The sequence below is a fragment of the Agelaius phoeniceus genome, chromosome 13, assembly GCF_051311805.1.
Source record: "Agelaius phoeniceus isolate bAgePho1 chromosome 13, bAgePho1.hap1, whole genome shotgun sequence".
Classification (NCBI taxonomy): Eukaryota; Metazoa; Chordata; class Aves; order Passeriformes; family Icteridae; genus Agelaius; species Agelaius phoeniceus.
Window position 1 is genome coordinate 12,582,713 of NC_135277.1, and position 18,155 is coordinate 12,600,867.

Here is an 18,155-nt window from a genome sequence, read left to right on the forward strand (position 1 = left end):
TACTTTTTTTAGGAAAAAAAGTAAAAAAGGCATAGCTGTTTTTCCCAATGAGCACAAACTGATATTCAATGAAGTATATAATTTCAGAAGAGGACCCAATGGGCTTCTCCAGTTCCATACTTGTACTACATTTCTACAGATTATGGTAATGGCAGTATTTAGAGAAAATTTACATCCTAGACATGACCAGATTTGTTATCAGGTTTCCATTCTCTCAGAATGGGAAATTGATAACAAATGCACAGAAAAACAACAATTGAAATTGATAACAAGTGCACAGAATACTCTTTGTTTTTTAGTTAGTTCTAAATATTCCATCTTTAATTCAAACTGTGAATTTCTATTTTCAGTAAAAGTAAGTTTTCTAATTATTTGAAATGCATTTGGTTTTGCTCAGTGTTAAAATGCTATTGATAAGAAAAGTTATAAGGAAAGAGAGAGAAAAATTTATATTTTATGTATGTAAAACAATACTAAAATTGATATAATTATTTAATGGCAATCAAAGTTCTAAAGATCAATATATAAACAAGTGAATGATATCCAGCAATGAAGACTTGATATTTTCTATATCAAAACTACTCAAATTTAGTTGAATATATGTAAATCTATTAGCAATGGAAGTGTGAATTGAAGCCAATAAATCAGCCAAAAGAAGCTGATCTTATGGAAGGTATTTCTTCTGAAAATTAATTGTTAAAGGTACCATAATAAATACAAAAAGCCATTTCATGTCCACTTCACCATATAGGTCCTATTTCTTGGCTGTCCTACATCTTCCAATTCTTTTGTCTCAGTGGTTTTTTCTAACACACTTTACAGGAGCAGACCTTAGATATCCAGGGATGTTGCTTCATGTCATCTGGAAAAGAAATGCAAAATTTCATAAGGATTTACAATTTGAGGCTTAATGACTTTACAATATACAGGTAATAGCTGAGACTTTGTTTCTTTGTTACTAAAATATATGTTATTTTACAGACTTTTTATAGAGTAACAAGCTGTATAATTTTTGTAATGGAATAAAAACTTTCAGCACCCTAATATTAGCATTAAAAGGTGCAGAAATCTACCTCCAGAAGACTGTTCACATTATATGTGATATACCACAGAAAGCAATATGGAACCTGAAACAGCTCAAGAGAATGTATGGCATTCCTCAAAACTCTTCTTCTGCACAGACTTCTGCTTCTTCCTTTTGTTTTAAAGGAAAGTGCTCCAGTGGATCAGCAGAAAGACAACTTCTATTTTAAATTAATAGAATTTTATGTTTTCTCTGCAAAAATAATTGTCAAATTATAGATATATTTCTCTTAGCAGAAATAATCCTACAATAGCTGTAAACGGAAGTTATGTTATATTATATTTTAAACCTGTAAAGGTAATTTAGACTTCAACAGAAAAGCTTTCAATCACCAATTTTTATCTTCATAATTTCTTTTAATTTGAGGTATGTTGCGACCTGAATTTTAAATATTACTTGCATTAGAAGCACTGCTCAAACAGGTACCACCACACCTCTCATGATTATATGAACACTGAGAAAGCAGCACACATTACTTTATTCCTATCTAATGAATACCTTGTAAATTTATCATATTATCTATGACCTTTCTATCTATCTGTATTATAAACACAGAGACATAGGCATTTTTCTGATGACTATTATGCAGTTTTCTGAGTCTACAGTTAAATTTGCTATTAAAAAAACAAAACTGAAAGCAAAGAAAAAAATCACAAATCAAACCAAAACATATGAGTCATGATTTTAGTAACCCAGAACACTGATAGGACATGACACTACATCTGCTGCAGTGAAATGATGATGAATTCACCCATGCCTACCCTGGAAATTCCAGAACTTCTTTCTGGAATAATTCTTGGGCACTGACATTTTATACACAGTCCCCGAGCCAGCTGTGCCTGTGACCAGTGGGCTGCCCCTACATTGCATCTTCCTCCTGCTCCAGCATCCTCATCAGCAACTGCCTCCAGCACCCCATTCCCAGGTCAGTCCTCATTTACTGCCTCCTGCTTTTCATGAGCATGCAAACACAGAAAATCATGACTTTCTAAGGTGCTTTGTACCTGGAAATTTACTGAATATTTACTTTTACATTCTGCCTGTGTTCTGATCAATGGCCATAGAGGTGACAAAATGCTGATTTTAAAAACACTCTTCAGTGGATGGAACTCGGAGCTGGTATGTGAATATTTGATGCAGTAATTATAACTTGCCAGATAACAAGACAGTCACACTTTTAGGGCTACATTTTTAAGCACAGTGTGGCTAATAACACATTTTTATTTCTATTTGCTGCAGTTCTGCCTCTCACACACTATTTCAGGGACAATCAGAGACCTTTCCCATTTCTGTGCCAAGGTCTCTAAATAGCACAAGCAATTAAGCAAGACTGTGAAAACTGCTTGGATTTTCCCTATTATCTGTTATGTACTCAGAATTACATTTTGTTCTGAAAAGTGAAAAATTGAAGAGAGAAAATTTAATATGTGGAATGGTTTTGGAATGCAGGGATGGGAGAGATCATGAGCTGCAGAAGGTATCAGGCAGAGACTGTCTGATACTAAAGGCCATAAGCATACATGGGTTTTACTATTTACATGGTTTCTATCCAAAAGATGGAAAACACTATACTTTCCATCTACAGCTTCCAATTCAATCTTCCATTAGTGAGGCTCATTTTCCCTCTATTACCAAGTGAAGTAATAGTCTATTTCCTACTCTACTGCAATGTGTCTTTTGGGGAAAATAAGAGGGAAGAGGCATCTGTGTCTACATGGTTTCTTGTGACTTCAGCTCAAATCTATTCCTTCTCCCCACAGGAGCTGCACTTGCAGAACTGTCCTTAGTGGGACTGCCCCACACATGAAAGCTAAGACACCTCAAACTGCATTAAGTCCTGCTACATTCCTCTTAGATTTTGACTAACAAAATGCAGAGCATTTTCAATCCCCTCAGGGACCATTTCAAGCAACTCCCTTTGGACAATATGATCTGCATCTGGGGTGTAAATTTTCCACCACTGTTTGTACAAGAAAATTCAGGTGAATAGCTCATACCTAGAAGTCTGACTAATACATCCATGGATACTCACTTTCAGCTTCTTTTTGAGTTTCCTTAAATGTGGAAAATTTGTCTCATAAAATGGAAAACTGCTGGCAATATTTATTTAAAGAAAGAAGCACTTTAAGGGTAGTGAATTCTTTAGGGGAGACTGATATGACTAAAAGTCAAGTTCTACAGAAAACTGTTGCAATTCTTATCTGATTATTACTTTCAAGGCCAGAGCAGAGACAAATTTGAAAAGCCAAGGCTTTGCATGTCAAACAGGAGTAGTCCTCAGCATGTGGGGAAAAATGGCAGTGATAAACCTACTATTAGGCATCTGGGAGAGAAGCCCAGCATCTCCTCTGTGTGGGGTCTAAAATAGACAGGAGCCACTATCACAGATAATGGCAGCCTGTAGACACATGAAGGGAGAAACTAAAATCCATTTCACTTAGACAAGAAACTGCAGTCTGATATTTACCTGTGTCCATCACTTGTGAAAAGTGTTTACTGTGAATTATCCAAGAGAAAAGTGCAGGTTGAGGGGTTTCATTACCTATCTGAGAGTAGTTCAGATCACACATTAAACACAAGAAATCACAGGTAAATCTTGGATTGGTGTCTTGGGTAGTCAAATGGATTCCTGCTATTCATCTGAGTATCTGCCTCCTACAATTGCTGGAGGCCAATGCGCAGAGCAGTGAAAACATGTGCAGACAAAGAAAATGTGAAAGTAAAACAAACAGAGCAAGTTTCATGTTATTTTTGAAAACAAAGATCACTTTAAAAATAAAGTTCATTCTAATGTCAAGGAAAGAGACTGCACCTCTCACCACCAAAAACCACAATGTACAGATAGATGTGTTAATGGCTGCTCTACAGCCTTCCTGAATCTGGTAGAAGTAGTAACAAAGAACCCTTTCTAGCAATAGCTGGAATTCCTTCCAGGTATATTGTCATATTTTCACGTTTTCCTCATCAGAAGAGATAATAAAATAAATATATTTCTTAACATCACTTTTGCATCTATGACAACATCTTGTAAGTGAAGCACAAGAGACTCTTTATAGATTAGTAATAAGAACTTCTAAGTTTGTAAGTTTGCCCAGACTTTGAATATGTGTGAGAGATTCTTAAGTCACAGGTTTCACCAAATGAAACGCTGACCTCCCAAGCACTCTCAGGTTCCATGATTCAAAGTTAAAGCACCTGAGAAAATCATAGCCAACTGAATGTCATATTATTGTTTCAATGTTTGCTACTAAAAGTAAATTGTAACCTTTAAGTAAATGTATTGTGTTACCAAATCTTTCCTTTCAAACAAGCACTTCTGTCAGAAGTGTCTTAATTTCTTATCACAGAATTTCATCCGCACAAGGAGCAATAAATAATTCATGTTCCTAGCTCTTTGTTGTGTGTCCCTGAACTGCACAGAGCTGGAAGGCTGACAGCTGTGTCAGGACAAGCACCAAAGATCTGACATGACAAGTGACTAACAAGTTTCTTTCAGTCTATAGTGAAAGAAGACAATGGCATAAAGTGCAAAAACGAAATCCTGAAACAAAATGAAACTGTTTCTTTCTCTTTACCTAAGTGTTTGCTATGAGCTTATTTCCGACCCATAACCTCTGGTCATTTTATAGTACTGCCCAACCCCCTTTACTCCTCACATTCGCCTGGCCATTTACGCCTGTCCACGGATCAATATGAGCAATTCTTGGAGAAATACGATGTCTCCATGACAACCAAGCCACAAATTCTCAGTGGAAAGCAGTGAGACCAGTAGTGAAATCTCCTGAGGTTTTCAGACCTATAAGACAAGATGTCTTAAAATGCAGGAATGGACAGAAACAAAAGCCAGAGTAATTCATTGTTTATTACTAGTTTAATGATGTCAGATGGACCGATTGGAACTCAGTTTTTAAGTTTGGATGCTTTATCAACATGTATTTTTGCCAGTCAATATTCACCTCCAGAAAGGCTTTTATTCTTTCCATTACTTCATATAGATATGCAGAGTGAGGAATTGGATTTGTAAGTTCCCATCCAAACAGGTACACTTTGCCAGAGAGAATTAATTTAAGGTTAAAATTAGTGTTATCTTTAAGGTACATTAATTCTCCCCTGAACACTGTAGTGCCATCTTGCTTTAATCCTTTCTCACTTCAAAACTGATCAGATCTTGGACAATCCATATTTCGGCCCATAATTGTTGTTGAAATGACTACAGATGGTTTCTTAAGGAGATACTAAACACCACAGATTGTCAAACCTGGCTCCTTTCTGAGTAGATTACCTATTTCTTTCTTAATCTCATGCTGGTTTCTGCTGGACAACGCTGAGTCCAAGTCTATGTGGTTTTAAAATGAATAGAGATTTACAATTCATTGGTTTCAATTATTGTAACATATACTGGTGCTCATTTCTCTGGAAAAGATGAAAAGAGAATGTAGTTCAAATCAGGTATATGACAGTAGTTGAACTCCCAAGGAATCTTGGAAGAGTGGAGTGTGCTGAAATATAATCCCCCAGACATGGGTCCTATCCGGGTTCTGAGATGACTTAGGGGACCTGACATGGATTTCAGACTGCACCCTTTGACTGAAAATTAAATCTCAGCAGTGTTCCTTGGGGAAGGATCAGGGGACTGTTGGCAGCTGCCCCCTGTCAGCACAGGCTGCAAGATTTGGAAATCTCTTAACTAAGCTGACAGGCCGCAGAGACGATGAATCAAAAATATGATACACGGATCAGCACACAAAGATGCAGGAGGGTACAGAGAAACCAGATAAAACAGGAAGGAAAATACCAAGTGAAGAAAGATGTTTAACTCTTTCACTAATGAGGACTGTGTACAGGTTATGTGTGTGCTGTATATGGGTCAAGCTCACAGTTTGCTTAAAAGATCTTGGTATTTAGTCGCACAGAATGTTTTTAATCAGCTGTGACTCGATACAATTTATATTTAATTGTTTCCTTTTGGGATTCATTAATAAATTTTGTAGATGTTCCATAACGAGAAAGATAATGAAACTACATGAAGATAAATCTTTCGGTTACCAAAAAGGATGCACTTTATGGATGTTCCTGTATTTAGCTGAATCAATGTTAAGAGTCATTAAAATGAAATGATTGTGAGCTGATTTAAAGGAAAGAATCAAGCTATTTAATGCCACCAATTTGCTTTCCTCCAGAGATACGGTGTTTGAGTGTCCACTGCTGCATTCAGCTGCAGTATATACAGTACTTCTAATTTTTCATAATCTCACACTACCTTCAAAGGGTCAGACATTGTACATATATTAAGCAAGCAGTGTAGTCCAAAAGTAATTATAATGAACTAGTAGTGTCAGCTTTCTTTTTGGTCATAAAGCCTTTATCCTTTTTCAGACCTGAAATCCTGATGAAAGAGGAAAGGATAACAGCTCCACACTGTGACCCCTGGAGGTGACCATTAATTTGACATTGCAGCTGCTAAAAAGGAAACAGCATTACAATCTGCTTTTTTTACAGACCCAAAAGCTGTGTCAGATTTATCACTTGATACTTGGTGGTTGTCTTTAAATGCCTCTCACCTGGACTCTCAGACTCTTCCAAGACACATCTGTCAGACGTATCCTCCACATCTTGGAAGTTTGCCGACTTGGAGCTCTTGTCATGCTTCAGCACACTGACTGCAGCAATAAGAATAAAACACAGGGAGAAATGTAATTTATGCAGAAATCAACACTTACTGCTTTTTTGCAGAACCTTCAATGCTGAAGACATAATTTGTAAACACAAATAATAAATTGAAAAAAAAACCCCAGAAACACAAACTACTTATATGCAACTACAAGACAGTTGAAAAATCTAGACACAAGAATGTGTGCAGGGTGATGTTTGAGGCATCAGGTTAAATGAGGTCCTTTTGAAGTAGTAAACCAGTTTTTTTCTTACAGAATCTTAAAAAATTAAAATAATTAAGAAGTCATAAACAATGCTTGTCTGTTTCACCAAAGAAGCCAGTAAACAACATAAAAGATCAATCAGATGGTTTTGTAATTGCTGGAGTCATTTAGCAGGGAGAAATGGTGTATGTTTTAAAATGAAAATATGTTGTATACAACAAGCTGGAATGTGTAAGAAAATTACTCAAAATTCCAAAATGCAGTGAAACCCAGACTGAGTTGCAGTTTAAGGATTACCAAATTTGGTTATATGTTTTACTTAACTGCTAAAAACATATCCATTTCTGAGCATTCAAATATTTTCAGGGCAATAATTACCAGTCTATGTATGACTTTTTAATTCACTTGGCTTTTGAACAAAATACCACATAACTTTTCTTGAGGAGAAGAGAGTTGCTTCCCTTGTCAAAGTCCATTTCCCTCTCTTCTGCTTAATATCACTACATGGAGCCACAACTACAGCTTGAAGATGAAGTACAATTATAAGTAGTATATTATAGAATAATAGAACAGTAAAGACTAGATCTCGATTTTTCTGTCCCTTAAAACTCCTAGCTGATCCTATTTCCTAAGATAATAGCAGTGGCTAGAAAACACTTCTTTTTTTTTTTTGTAATATCTAGAAAACTAAGCAAAATTCCAAACTTCAGGGGCATGGGGATACGAATGGCTATGCACAATCTCCATGTTCTTCTGTCTTCTTTTCAAAAGAGAAATTCCTTCCCTTATAAATGTTGATAGATTTTTTTTTGGACCAAATGAATATTTGCTGAAGGATTATGTAATTTGAACACCTATTTAAATTTTCCAGGATTATGAGTGAATCAACAAGGCCTCAGGGCAGTATGCAGACATGGGAAACTCAAAAGACACATATTCCACTTCAGTGCCCTGTGCTTTCCATGGGTTTGCAGCTATTGATCCCAGGTCACCAAAAGGTTCCATCATTCTTGACTTTTGCAACTACATAGAGTCTGTTTGAAGCAATCAGGGCTTCAATACTATTGTGGAATTAGACCCTTGAAAATGTAATATTAAAACATAATATATAATAAAATCTATGATAGGGACACCATGCATTTCACCTGAAAAAAACAAAAAACCAGTAAATTTTGCTTAAAAGGTTTGCCTTGGATAGCAGCAAATCAGTATGTAAAACTCTGCCCAGGTAAAGCATGAAGGGTTGACATGATAATCTGCATGGAGTGAGTTGACACTGAAGAACAATTACAATATCAAATAACAAATGTTCTTTTTCACACATAAAAAACCCTATCATACATAAAGGAAGAAATATCTTTAAAGATAGCTGTCCTTTTCTCTTTTTACAACATTTAAACAATTTTTAAATATACTAAGTGAATATTCACCCTTCAAAAGAAAAATTGGAATATACAAGTACTGATACTATATTTAAAAACAGAATAATTTTATGCCAAAATTTTAGAACACTTTTTTCTAAAACAGTTCTTCATACAGTGGAGTCAGCTGCAGTGTGCTGAGTGACAGATTGAGTCATTACAGCTGCATGAATTTAAAAGTCAGAGCTACTCTGAAGTAGAACAATAGAAAAATTTTCAACAGAGTACCCTGTGATGAGAGAGAAAAAACAAAAAGTACAGCTATACCTTTGGAGGGAAAGCAAAAAATCACAAGACCTGTCTGTTTTGGTCAAATAGTAGTCACCAAAAATTCAGAATCAGCCTTTCAAAATGAATTGTGTATTTTTACCCAGTCAAGAACTCTCATAGTGAACCAAAGAGGGAAGACACTTCCACAGCACCAGAATCAATCCCAAGTAGGAGCTGGCAGAGACTTCCCTTACTGGAACTCTGTGCTGCAACCGCCTTGCATGGGACTAAAACAAACCTGCTCAGGTGCTCTGCTCTTTCCCAGGCCATGTCAGCACAAGTCAGATAATTTCAACTGACCAGCTGGACTTTACAACACAGTATTGAACAGTGTTCTTAGTGAAGATACCAGATTCAGCTGAGAACTCATAGCATAATAAATAAAACTCAACTAAAAGCAGTTCCATACACAGATGAGGTAGCTCACAAGGAAGGTAGGAAATGAACAAGACAGAAACCAAGACAGGACAGCAAGATGCTTGGACAAAGCAGGAGGATTTCCAGTTGGTGTATCTGAATAGATACTGCAGAGATTTGGGGAAATCTGGGAGAGGATGGAGTCATTAAAAGCCAAGAAATACAAAAATAAGAAAAGGAATGACAGGCAGTGCCGATAGAGCTGAAAAATGCCAAAAAGCATGAAACACTTGCAGAAATAGCTGGTCATTAGGAACAGTTTAAAGGGAATGGAAAGCAGCGGTGGAAAGGGTTTTCATGAGGACAAAGAGACAGAACTCTGGACAACTTGTGCAAAAACAGCTGGCAAAGAAGGCAGTTCAGCAAGTGTGAGTGAAAGGAGGGAAGTGCTTGTTTCAGAAAGCCAGAACACAGGCTGGGATGGGGTCACTGGTGCAAGCAAGGGAAGTCTCCCTCAGCCCTGTCACCTGCTCAGAAGTACACACACCTCCCTAGGCAAAACCAGGCAAATAAACTTCACAAGACCCTGGTTTATGAAGTTACATAATAAGTCCACATAGTGAGCAAGAAAGGGACCAAGGCAGAGACCTTCAGATCTTTTCTGAAACGTCATGTTATATGCTCAACTGGAAAAAAAGGTTTCTTAAAAATATCGTAGAAGAACAAAGGGAATTGAGAAGTTAAAAATAAGGAAAGTACAGTCTGGCCCAAATAAAGAGTGAAAGTAAAAATGGCATTATATAATAAAGGAAAAATATGAAAAAAAATCTCAGCACTAACACCTATTTTTCTGCATGTTCTCTTAGGGGAATAGGACTTTATGTACAAATACCAGTCAGAGAAAGAGTGTTCTGAACTGCTTATACTGAAGATGCTGATGGAATTTAAGTTATTTAAACATAAACAGTGTCATCTTTATTCAGAAGACACTCTGTCCTACTTTGGGTTTAAATAGACCTTAAAATTACTTTTGCTTCCCTCTGAAAGGTAATCTCTGTAGTCAAAGTGACATAAATAGAGTATAAATGAGCCCCAAATCTACGAGTCCTAAGCAAGTTAAAAACTGTATCTGATAACTCCAAAAACATTTTCTTTCTATTCAATGCAGTGTCATTTCCATTGTTACATGGACAGTAGAGATTACCTTTGTTAGCATGGAAATAAGGTAAAAGCACATATTTCATTGAAGCAAATGACCTTGAACTTAGCATATAAAGATGACATAAATCTTCATTGCACAGGATCTATCTTGAGAATTGTAGTATTTTTTTCTGATGCTTCTTATTGAGCTCTTAAGATTTGTTTACTGAACTTGATACCCATTTTCTTACATTATTGAAATAGAAAAAGTCATTAATATAGGTATGGGATTTAGAATAGTAATGTCATAAGATAGTAGCATTTAATGAAATATATAATGTATCTAGTTTCAAAATATTTAAAACAATTCCACACAATAAAAGCAAATAATTTCCAAAAAGATACTGGTGATCAGTCTTTAAAGAACAGCCTCTGAACAAACTGTTGAAGCTGTTCTTTGTGAACACAGCCTAATCACAAAATACAGCAACAACTCACCATGGTCATTTATTTCTACACGTTTGGTTGAAACTCTGAAAAGCCTTGTTCCACTCTGTAAATATCCTGCACTAAAGTTTAAAAAACATGCTCTGCATAGCAATTTTTAGAGGGCAGACACACTGGAGAAAGAAGTTTGCATAACTCAGGCAAATAAAACATTTAGCATTTTCTGATAAGATGCCTGTGTTATTGATAAGGTGGATTAGTGACTTAAAGACAGTCTGTCTGTAGGGAAAACAAGATATTATTTGTCATTCAAAATGACTGGATAGGGGAACAAAAATGATTTTTCATTTGAAGATGTTAGGCAAGAGAAGATTCAGGTGATAAATATATTTAATGTTCAATATGGAATACAAAGCAACCTGAATCTAAATAAAACTGCATGGAAAAAAAAAAAGCTGTAAAAGGGAAACAAAATGGTGGCATTTTTAATTTTTGTAAATGGATAAAACAATTGTGCTGCAATGTGACTTCTGAGCTGTTTGGCTTCTAAAGGCACTTACTGTACTATACTTAAGAAGCTTGATGGAGCAATAAATGCTTTGAGTACTATTTTAAAAGCACACTTCATAGATATCGTAAAAATATAATGAAAAGTTTAAGAACAGCCATATTTGCTGAGACTAAAAACTAGCAGTTTAAGAGTCCAACAACCATAAAAAAATACTTCATCAGAAATTTCTCCTAAAGTCCAATCTGAAACTCAAAGAATTACAATTTTTTCCCCCTCCTGTAATACCTCACAATAGATACCTGTTCCACAAATTTCTTCAGTTTTTCCTTAAATGTGCAATTTTTGCATCCTTTACATCCTACATCCTAACTCACTTTGAAATGGCAAACTCCATAGTTTTCTCACATGAGGGCACCTCATTTTGTCTGTCTGCTTATTCCCTGTTGGCTTAATGTGCAACTTCTTGTTTGAGAAAAGGCACAGGTATGAGCCCAGCACACTCTCCATAACCCCTGTGGCTGAAATCTTTAATTTTCTCTCTTTTCAAGACTGACAGTTCCTAATCCACTTTGCTTTCTCCATGTACTTCCAGCCAAACTAAAAGGGTAAGATTATTTCACAAACATTTCAAGAAAAGCAGAAGACATTCATGAGCTGCCAAGAGAACTCTCAGCAGAAGCTCTGCAGTCCCAGAGGCACAGGAGGGGCAGACACGGAGGTGACACGGCTCAGACGGAGCTCCCAGCCCGCCCAGCAGGCTCCCAGCAGGCAGGAGTCTGCCCAGGTGGGGCTGTGCCCCTGGTGCCACCAGGGCTGAGCACAGCTCAAGGATCACTCACAGGTTTTCCAGGTGACACTCCCCAGTGTGGTGCTTGCCTTTGTGCAACACCAGGAATGCTGTTGACTCATGCTCAGCTTGTGATTCAGATTCTTTCCTGAGAAATTGTTATCTTGCTTTTTCTTCCCCATCCTGTCTCTTTGCAGAAGATTAATCCTACCTCAATCTAGATCCCTGTCCTCATCCTTATTGAATTGAACCATATTTTCTTCCTAGGCCATTTCTCAGGCTCTACAAACCAAAAATTCATTTCACTGACAGAAGACATCAGATGCTGGTCATTTCATAAATTTTAGTGTAATTTGAAAAAATCTGCACAGATATGTGTAGTTGTCATTTAATTGAGAATGGCTGGTTTTTATCTTCTGATGATTAAATATCACATTGGCCCAATTTCCATTATATTTTAATTAAAAAAAAAAAGAATACATTTACCTAGAGAAACGTATTATTATTCTGAAGTGAATGCTGCAGTACATGGCAGTTGAAATAAGCCAGTATAGAACCAGCCAAACTGGAAGGTCCTGGACTTGAATCCATCACAATGAATGCAGAAGTAGGACCTGATGGCAGAGCTCAGTTTGCAGAACAATCAACCCACATGCCTGGGAAGTCTGAGCTGGCTCTTGCGCTTCAAAGGCACCTGCAAACAGAGCTCGTGCCACTCGCCAAGTGAATTGCAACTAAAGAACATTTTTCCTTCTGTATGTGAGAAAGGTTTTAATATATCAAAAAAATCCTCAGAAGTCCATTTTCCTCTCTCCCTATGTCTGTGAGGGCAGCGTTCCTCCAAACAGAAAAATTGAGATTTTCAGCGATTCTTTTCCCAATATACCTTGAAGTTTTATTCACCCAGAGGGACTTCTCTACTTCTCTCAACTAAAATATAATGGCATGTAACAAATTATGCTCTCAAAGGACATCCCATTTTTGTTTCATTAGTGCAATGAAACATTCACTCAATTTTAAAGCAGTTGTCTTGATCTTAGTTGTGATTTATAGCAGATTCTGTCCATGTATTCTGTGTAGTATATATTATAAAACACCTAACTAGTTAAATTTGTCTCTGTGGGTTCGACTGCAAGAAATAAAATACTTTCCCATAAAATTCCACACAGCATCTACTGCACAGCTCTGAAGCACAAGCTTCTGGAAAACTTAGGAGGATTTTAAAAAGGAAAATGCAACCCCAAACTGCCTTTTATTAATTCTTCTATTGTTATACACTGTTTCTTCTTCTCAATGTCCTCTCTGGAAAGAAATCCTAAAATTCTCTTTTCCAATTTCCCTAAGTGTGTCATTTAATCAAACATGATGTAAGACTGAATTATTTGATTAACATTGTTTATCCCTCTCTCATTTTTTTTTCCAACCAGTAATTGGGAGACAATAGGGAAGAAAAATTTGATTACAGAATCAGTAAAGAAAGCCAAAACCTGCTAGTTACTAGATAATCAGTCTCCTTTTTAATTAAGGTATATAGCATTTCCTCACCTATCCAAATTTCTAAAAATATCAGAGAATATGCTGAGATGGAAGGGACCCACAAGGGTCATCAAGTCCAACTCCTGGCCCTGCACAGCACCATGCCCAAGAATCCCACCCTGTGCCTGAGAGCATTATTCAAACTCTTCTTGAGCTGTTTGGTGCACTGCCCACTTCCCTGGGGAGTTTGTTCCAGTGCCTGGCCACCAGCCACCAAGGATGAAGAACCTTTTCCTACAGAAATACAGCAAAATTCCCCCTGGTTTCTGTATTTTAGACCAATAGTGCTGCAGAGCACACAGTGCAGATGTGAATCCTAGCACTGTGTCAGTAGCACCTACAAAACCAACAAAGAAATACTTCCTATTTTTAAAATTGCATACTTGACAGCATTGATATTATTCTTTTCATGATAGTAGATTGATTTGGTATTCAAATATAAAATCATAAATCAGGAAGCTTGCAGAGGATTCTGGTTTCGTTCCTTTCTACAGAGAAATTCTTACTATAGATTGCATCAATTTGCTTTTAAAACCAAAACTAAATGAATGTGTGCAGCACAGTTATGACACTGACACATCCCTGTGCATAATATGAGTGTTACAGCTTTTATAGTTTTTCCATCTCTCGATCAAAGCTGTCCAAATAGCTTAATCCATGGAAAAAAAAAATACACAGAGCCTCTTTATTAACCTCTTCTGGCCAGATTATTGTTATTCTTTTGCATTATGGTCTTGGAGATGTATTACTGATAGGGAGGTAAACCCAACTGCAGCACAGCATGACTCTGCTGAATGGCTGCTGTAGGAAAGTGGAAGTACTTATTTCCAAGACATTTCTGTGATGCTCCCTACTGTTAAAATGTTATCTGACTTTAAAAGATTTTCAGTTCAATTGTAAGCAATAAGTAAACTCAAGCAGTACAGAACCGTCTACTGAAGAGTTTCACTAGCTGGTCAAACAGGCATTATTCCAAGACACTAATGTTGTATAGGACTGCTTCCTGGTGGCTGAGACCTCTGATTGGCAAAAGACAGTGGACTTTTCAGTCAGCAAGCTCGTTACCCATGGATGTGGCTCAAGGCTGACACACAGATTGACTGGTTCACACTAATTTACTTCACACAGATTCCATTTATCTCCTAGAAGATCCCCTGGCAGCAGCTTATAATGGCATATCCTAGGATGCCTGCCTGCATGAGTTTTTAAAGCGGCAGAGCTTGATGAATCTAAGTCCAGAAAACAGTTCACAGATTGAGGACTAGGTGCAATCAAAAAACATCAAGTAGCACAGCTGGGACTTGCTAGCTTGCTTGACTGGTTTGAGCAGCTGAGCATTAACTACGCTTGCTTTCCTGCTGGCAGCCCTGTGTCACTAGGACAAATCGGAGCACTACCCGACAGAGGAGCAGAAAAGAGATGGAAAAAAAAGAGAGGAAAGGAAAGGAAAGGAAAGGAAAGGAAAGGAAAGGAAAGGAAAGGAAAGGAAAGGAAAGGAAAGGAAAGGAAAGGAAAGGAAAGGAAAGGAAAGGAAAGGAAAGGAAAGGAAAGGAAAGGAAAGGAAAGGAAAGGGGAAAGGAACACAGATCATTGCATTGAATGGCTACTATTTACAGATGCAGAAATAACTCATTAGAAGATTTAATATCTTCCCAACCCTAGGATTATTAATGTAAATAATGTACTGTTACAAAATAATGGATGTTTTGAGGCAGTAAATTTGTAAAATTTTGTTTTGGTCATCGTGACAGTTCCTAGGAAAAAGACCTGAATGAAACTAAAGTTGTTCTCATTTCTTTCTTATTGAAAACAAAACATATTCAATGTAAAATTCATGTACATTGAAAAATAGTTACCAATATAGTTGATTATTCATTACAGCAATGTGAGCTATATGGCAATGCATTGCCTTGCCCTGATGGAGAACAATAGACTTCAATAAATGCAAGTTTGTAAGCAGTATTTTTAAAAGGACTAAAAATAAAAAGACTGAAAATACAGTGTTACACTCTAGCTCTCCAAACTCAGATGGATAGAGACTATTCTAAAAAGTACTTTTTAAAAAGGAAGCAAAAATTAATATTATCAGAGAATAACATTTGACAGTAAATGTATTGTGAGAGATCCAAAGCACATTTAGTACTTAGAAGGTTAAAGACTCAGCTGTAGTGCTAGTTGATGAAAAAGTAGGATTAAGGCTTTAGTATGAGTCTTGACATGATCATGTTGTCTGCCTGCTGTCTTAAGCTTTGAAAAACAGCTGGGATCATCTTCTTATAAGCTCCAACTCAAAGATGTTTAAGCAGTTCCAAATCCAATTAAACAGAGGTAAATATAAGGAAGGGCCCTACTGAGCCAAATAATCTTATTTTTTTAATGAAAACCAGCATAATTGCAGGTTACACAACTCCTTAATCTCACTTTAAACCTAACAGACTGCTGCCTTACAGTGCACATGGCAAGTCCAGTTAACCCAAGCATTCTGTATTGGTGTGCTTAATTTTTGATCATTATCCTTTATTATGTTACTTGTAATCCTAAAAGCCTATGATTGTGTCCAGATATTTGGCAAGGATTGTACCTGGATATACAGGGCTTCCTCTTCTAAGAGTAATGGATTAATTGGATAGCACTGTATGACTAGTAGATGGTTTGCAGTGAAACTGCTGCGCGGTTTTTAATTTGTGAACTCCACTTCCTTCTCCTTCTGTGCCCATCCTTTAAACAAATTGCCTTTTTGAACATTAGCAGTGTTGTGGGAGTAGCCTATCTATTCTCACCCCTAAGGTGACAATGGATTAGCAATAACACTGCCCTTTGGAGTGGGCTGCTTACTAAAACCCTCTTCATAAAAATTAATGGAAGATATGGAAATGTTTTTGGAAATGGTATTTTTCACAGGGAATTGCATATTCAATTTAAAAGTAGCTACCTTTTGAACATGACCCAATCAGAGTATGATTACTTAAAGGCTTAGAGCATTAGACCCTTTATTTTCCATTGAGTCAAAAGATTTTTGAAATGATCATACTGTACCAAGGTATGTATTTCTTACATTAATACATTTAATACCCTAAAAGCAAAAAACACACATAGGTAATCCTTCTACTTTGTCCTATAAATATGTACAAGGACATTCTCCAAGGATGAAAAGGCAAAATCTCATCAGGGACTACTTCAAATACAAGCTCCTCATGTCGGTAAGAGCAAGAAGGAAATTTAAATGATCAGGAGCGGACTGTTTGCAGTAGTTGTGTTACATTATGCATGATTCTTGGCTGCACAGGATTTAATTAATGATTTCCAGTTACATGGATAAGATTTGTAGTGAATTAGTGTTTAGGGCAGCAAACTAACATCTCACACCATAATTTAGTGATTTTTCCCAAACACCAGTTACTAGGGGTTGCTGTCCCCTTTGTTATTTTGTAGTTGAAAATCAGTTTTGTATATATGGGCAATAATTGTGAGCTCTGTTACAGAAGCATAAGTATAGATTAATTTCAAAGCAGTTATTCTCCTGATGCAATTTATAACAAAATCTGGACTTTGCTATTCTCTGAATTAAGGAGCAATATCTGTTGCTATGTGTAAATATCAGAAAGGTGCTTGTTGAACTGTCAGGTGATACACAGTTATATTGGTAATGAATGTAGATCATCTGCTGCAGTTACCACAAAGCAGACAGGTTTGGGAAACAGGCTGTCCACTTTAAGCAGCACTGGATGTATCTCCAGAAAATGAATATGGCACTCCCTCAAATGAATAGATAGCAAGACTCTGTGAAGTACATAATGGGTAAAAGATGACTGCTGCCAAATACTGCACCTTCACCTACACTCAGCCCTATTCTTCAGGCCATCAGCAAGACAAGCTGTAAGTGAACAGAGCCCGGAGCCTCCCCTTTGAGACAGGAAATAAAGAGGCAAAACAGACACCACAGGCACTTCCAAGAAACTGGACATCTAAGGAGGTGACTGACAACTGTCTCTGAGCTCCAGAGGCTATGTGAGACCACATGTACAAAGAACTAAAAAGCATTGGGTCTAAAAAGGGCAGCTGATCTGCCTTGCCAGGTAAGACTTTGTGCAAGATCACATTCTTATTGGAGTTAAGGACCATGGTGGGATAAATAGCCAAGGCGTAACACAAGTGCGAGCTTTTCCATGAGCTCTTTGATGCATTCAAGTGTCACGTATATGTGAGGCAGACATCATCTAGATGGAGAAGTGGCAGGATATCTTAAATATTTTAAAATGTCAAACTCACTGCACTTTGCTTAAATAAGGTTGGTCTAATATAACAGGAAGATGCTGCTCAATGCTGCCAAACTGAAAAGTCTGTAATCAGTTTTGGTATTGCTCACTTTCAGCGTAGGACTCGAGCCTCCAGAGGTATTAGGTTAAAAAAAAAAAAAGACAACAAGAAGAAAAGTTTTCTTTAGGTTCTGTTTTCACTTGTTTTTTAAGTGTTAGCCTTTCTGGGTGTTGAGCCTTTATTTCTCAGGAAGAATAATTTCCCTATAGCAATAATTGCATACTATCACTTCATCATACAAACTGGGACTTCTGGGAAAGAAACACACAAGATACCATAAGGTTTACCATAAAATTATGAGGGTTGGTGAAACATTACATTCACTGGCTGCATTATATTACCATAGTAGCCAAATCACTAATTAGAATTTATTTTTTCATTAATGTCTGCTCATTAGTTTCTTATTAGT

The 18,155-nt window shown here is 36.9% G+C and overlaps 1 protein-coding gene across 1 annotated transcript in view; it reads right to left on the reverse strand.

The window, feature by feature from the left end:
- Window positions 1-806: 806 nt before the first annotated feature.
- The window catches only part of WDR72 (WD repeat domain 72), a 90,291-nt gene continuing 72,942 nt past the window's right edge, over window positions 807-18,155 (reverse strand). The window contains exons 18-19 of the mRNA XM_077185636.1: window positions 6,646-6,744; window positions 807-862 (exon numbers count right to left, since the gene is read on the reverse strand). Coding sequence (XP_077041751.1) covers window positions 807-862; window positions 6,646-6,744 — 155 coding nt within the window. The remainder of the gene's footprint in view (window positions 863-6,645; window positions 6,745-18,155) is intronic.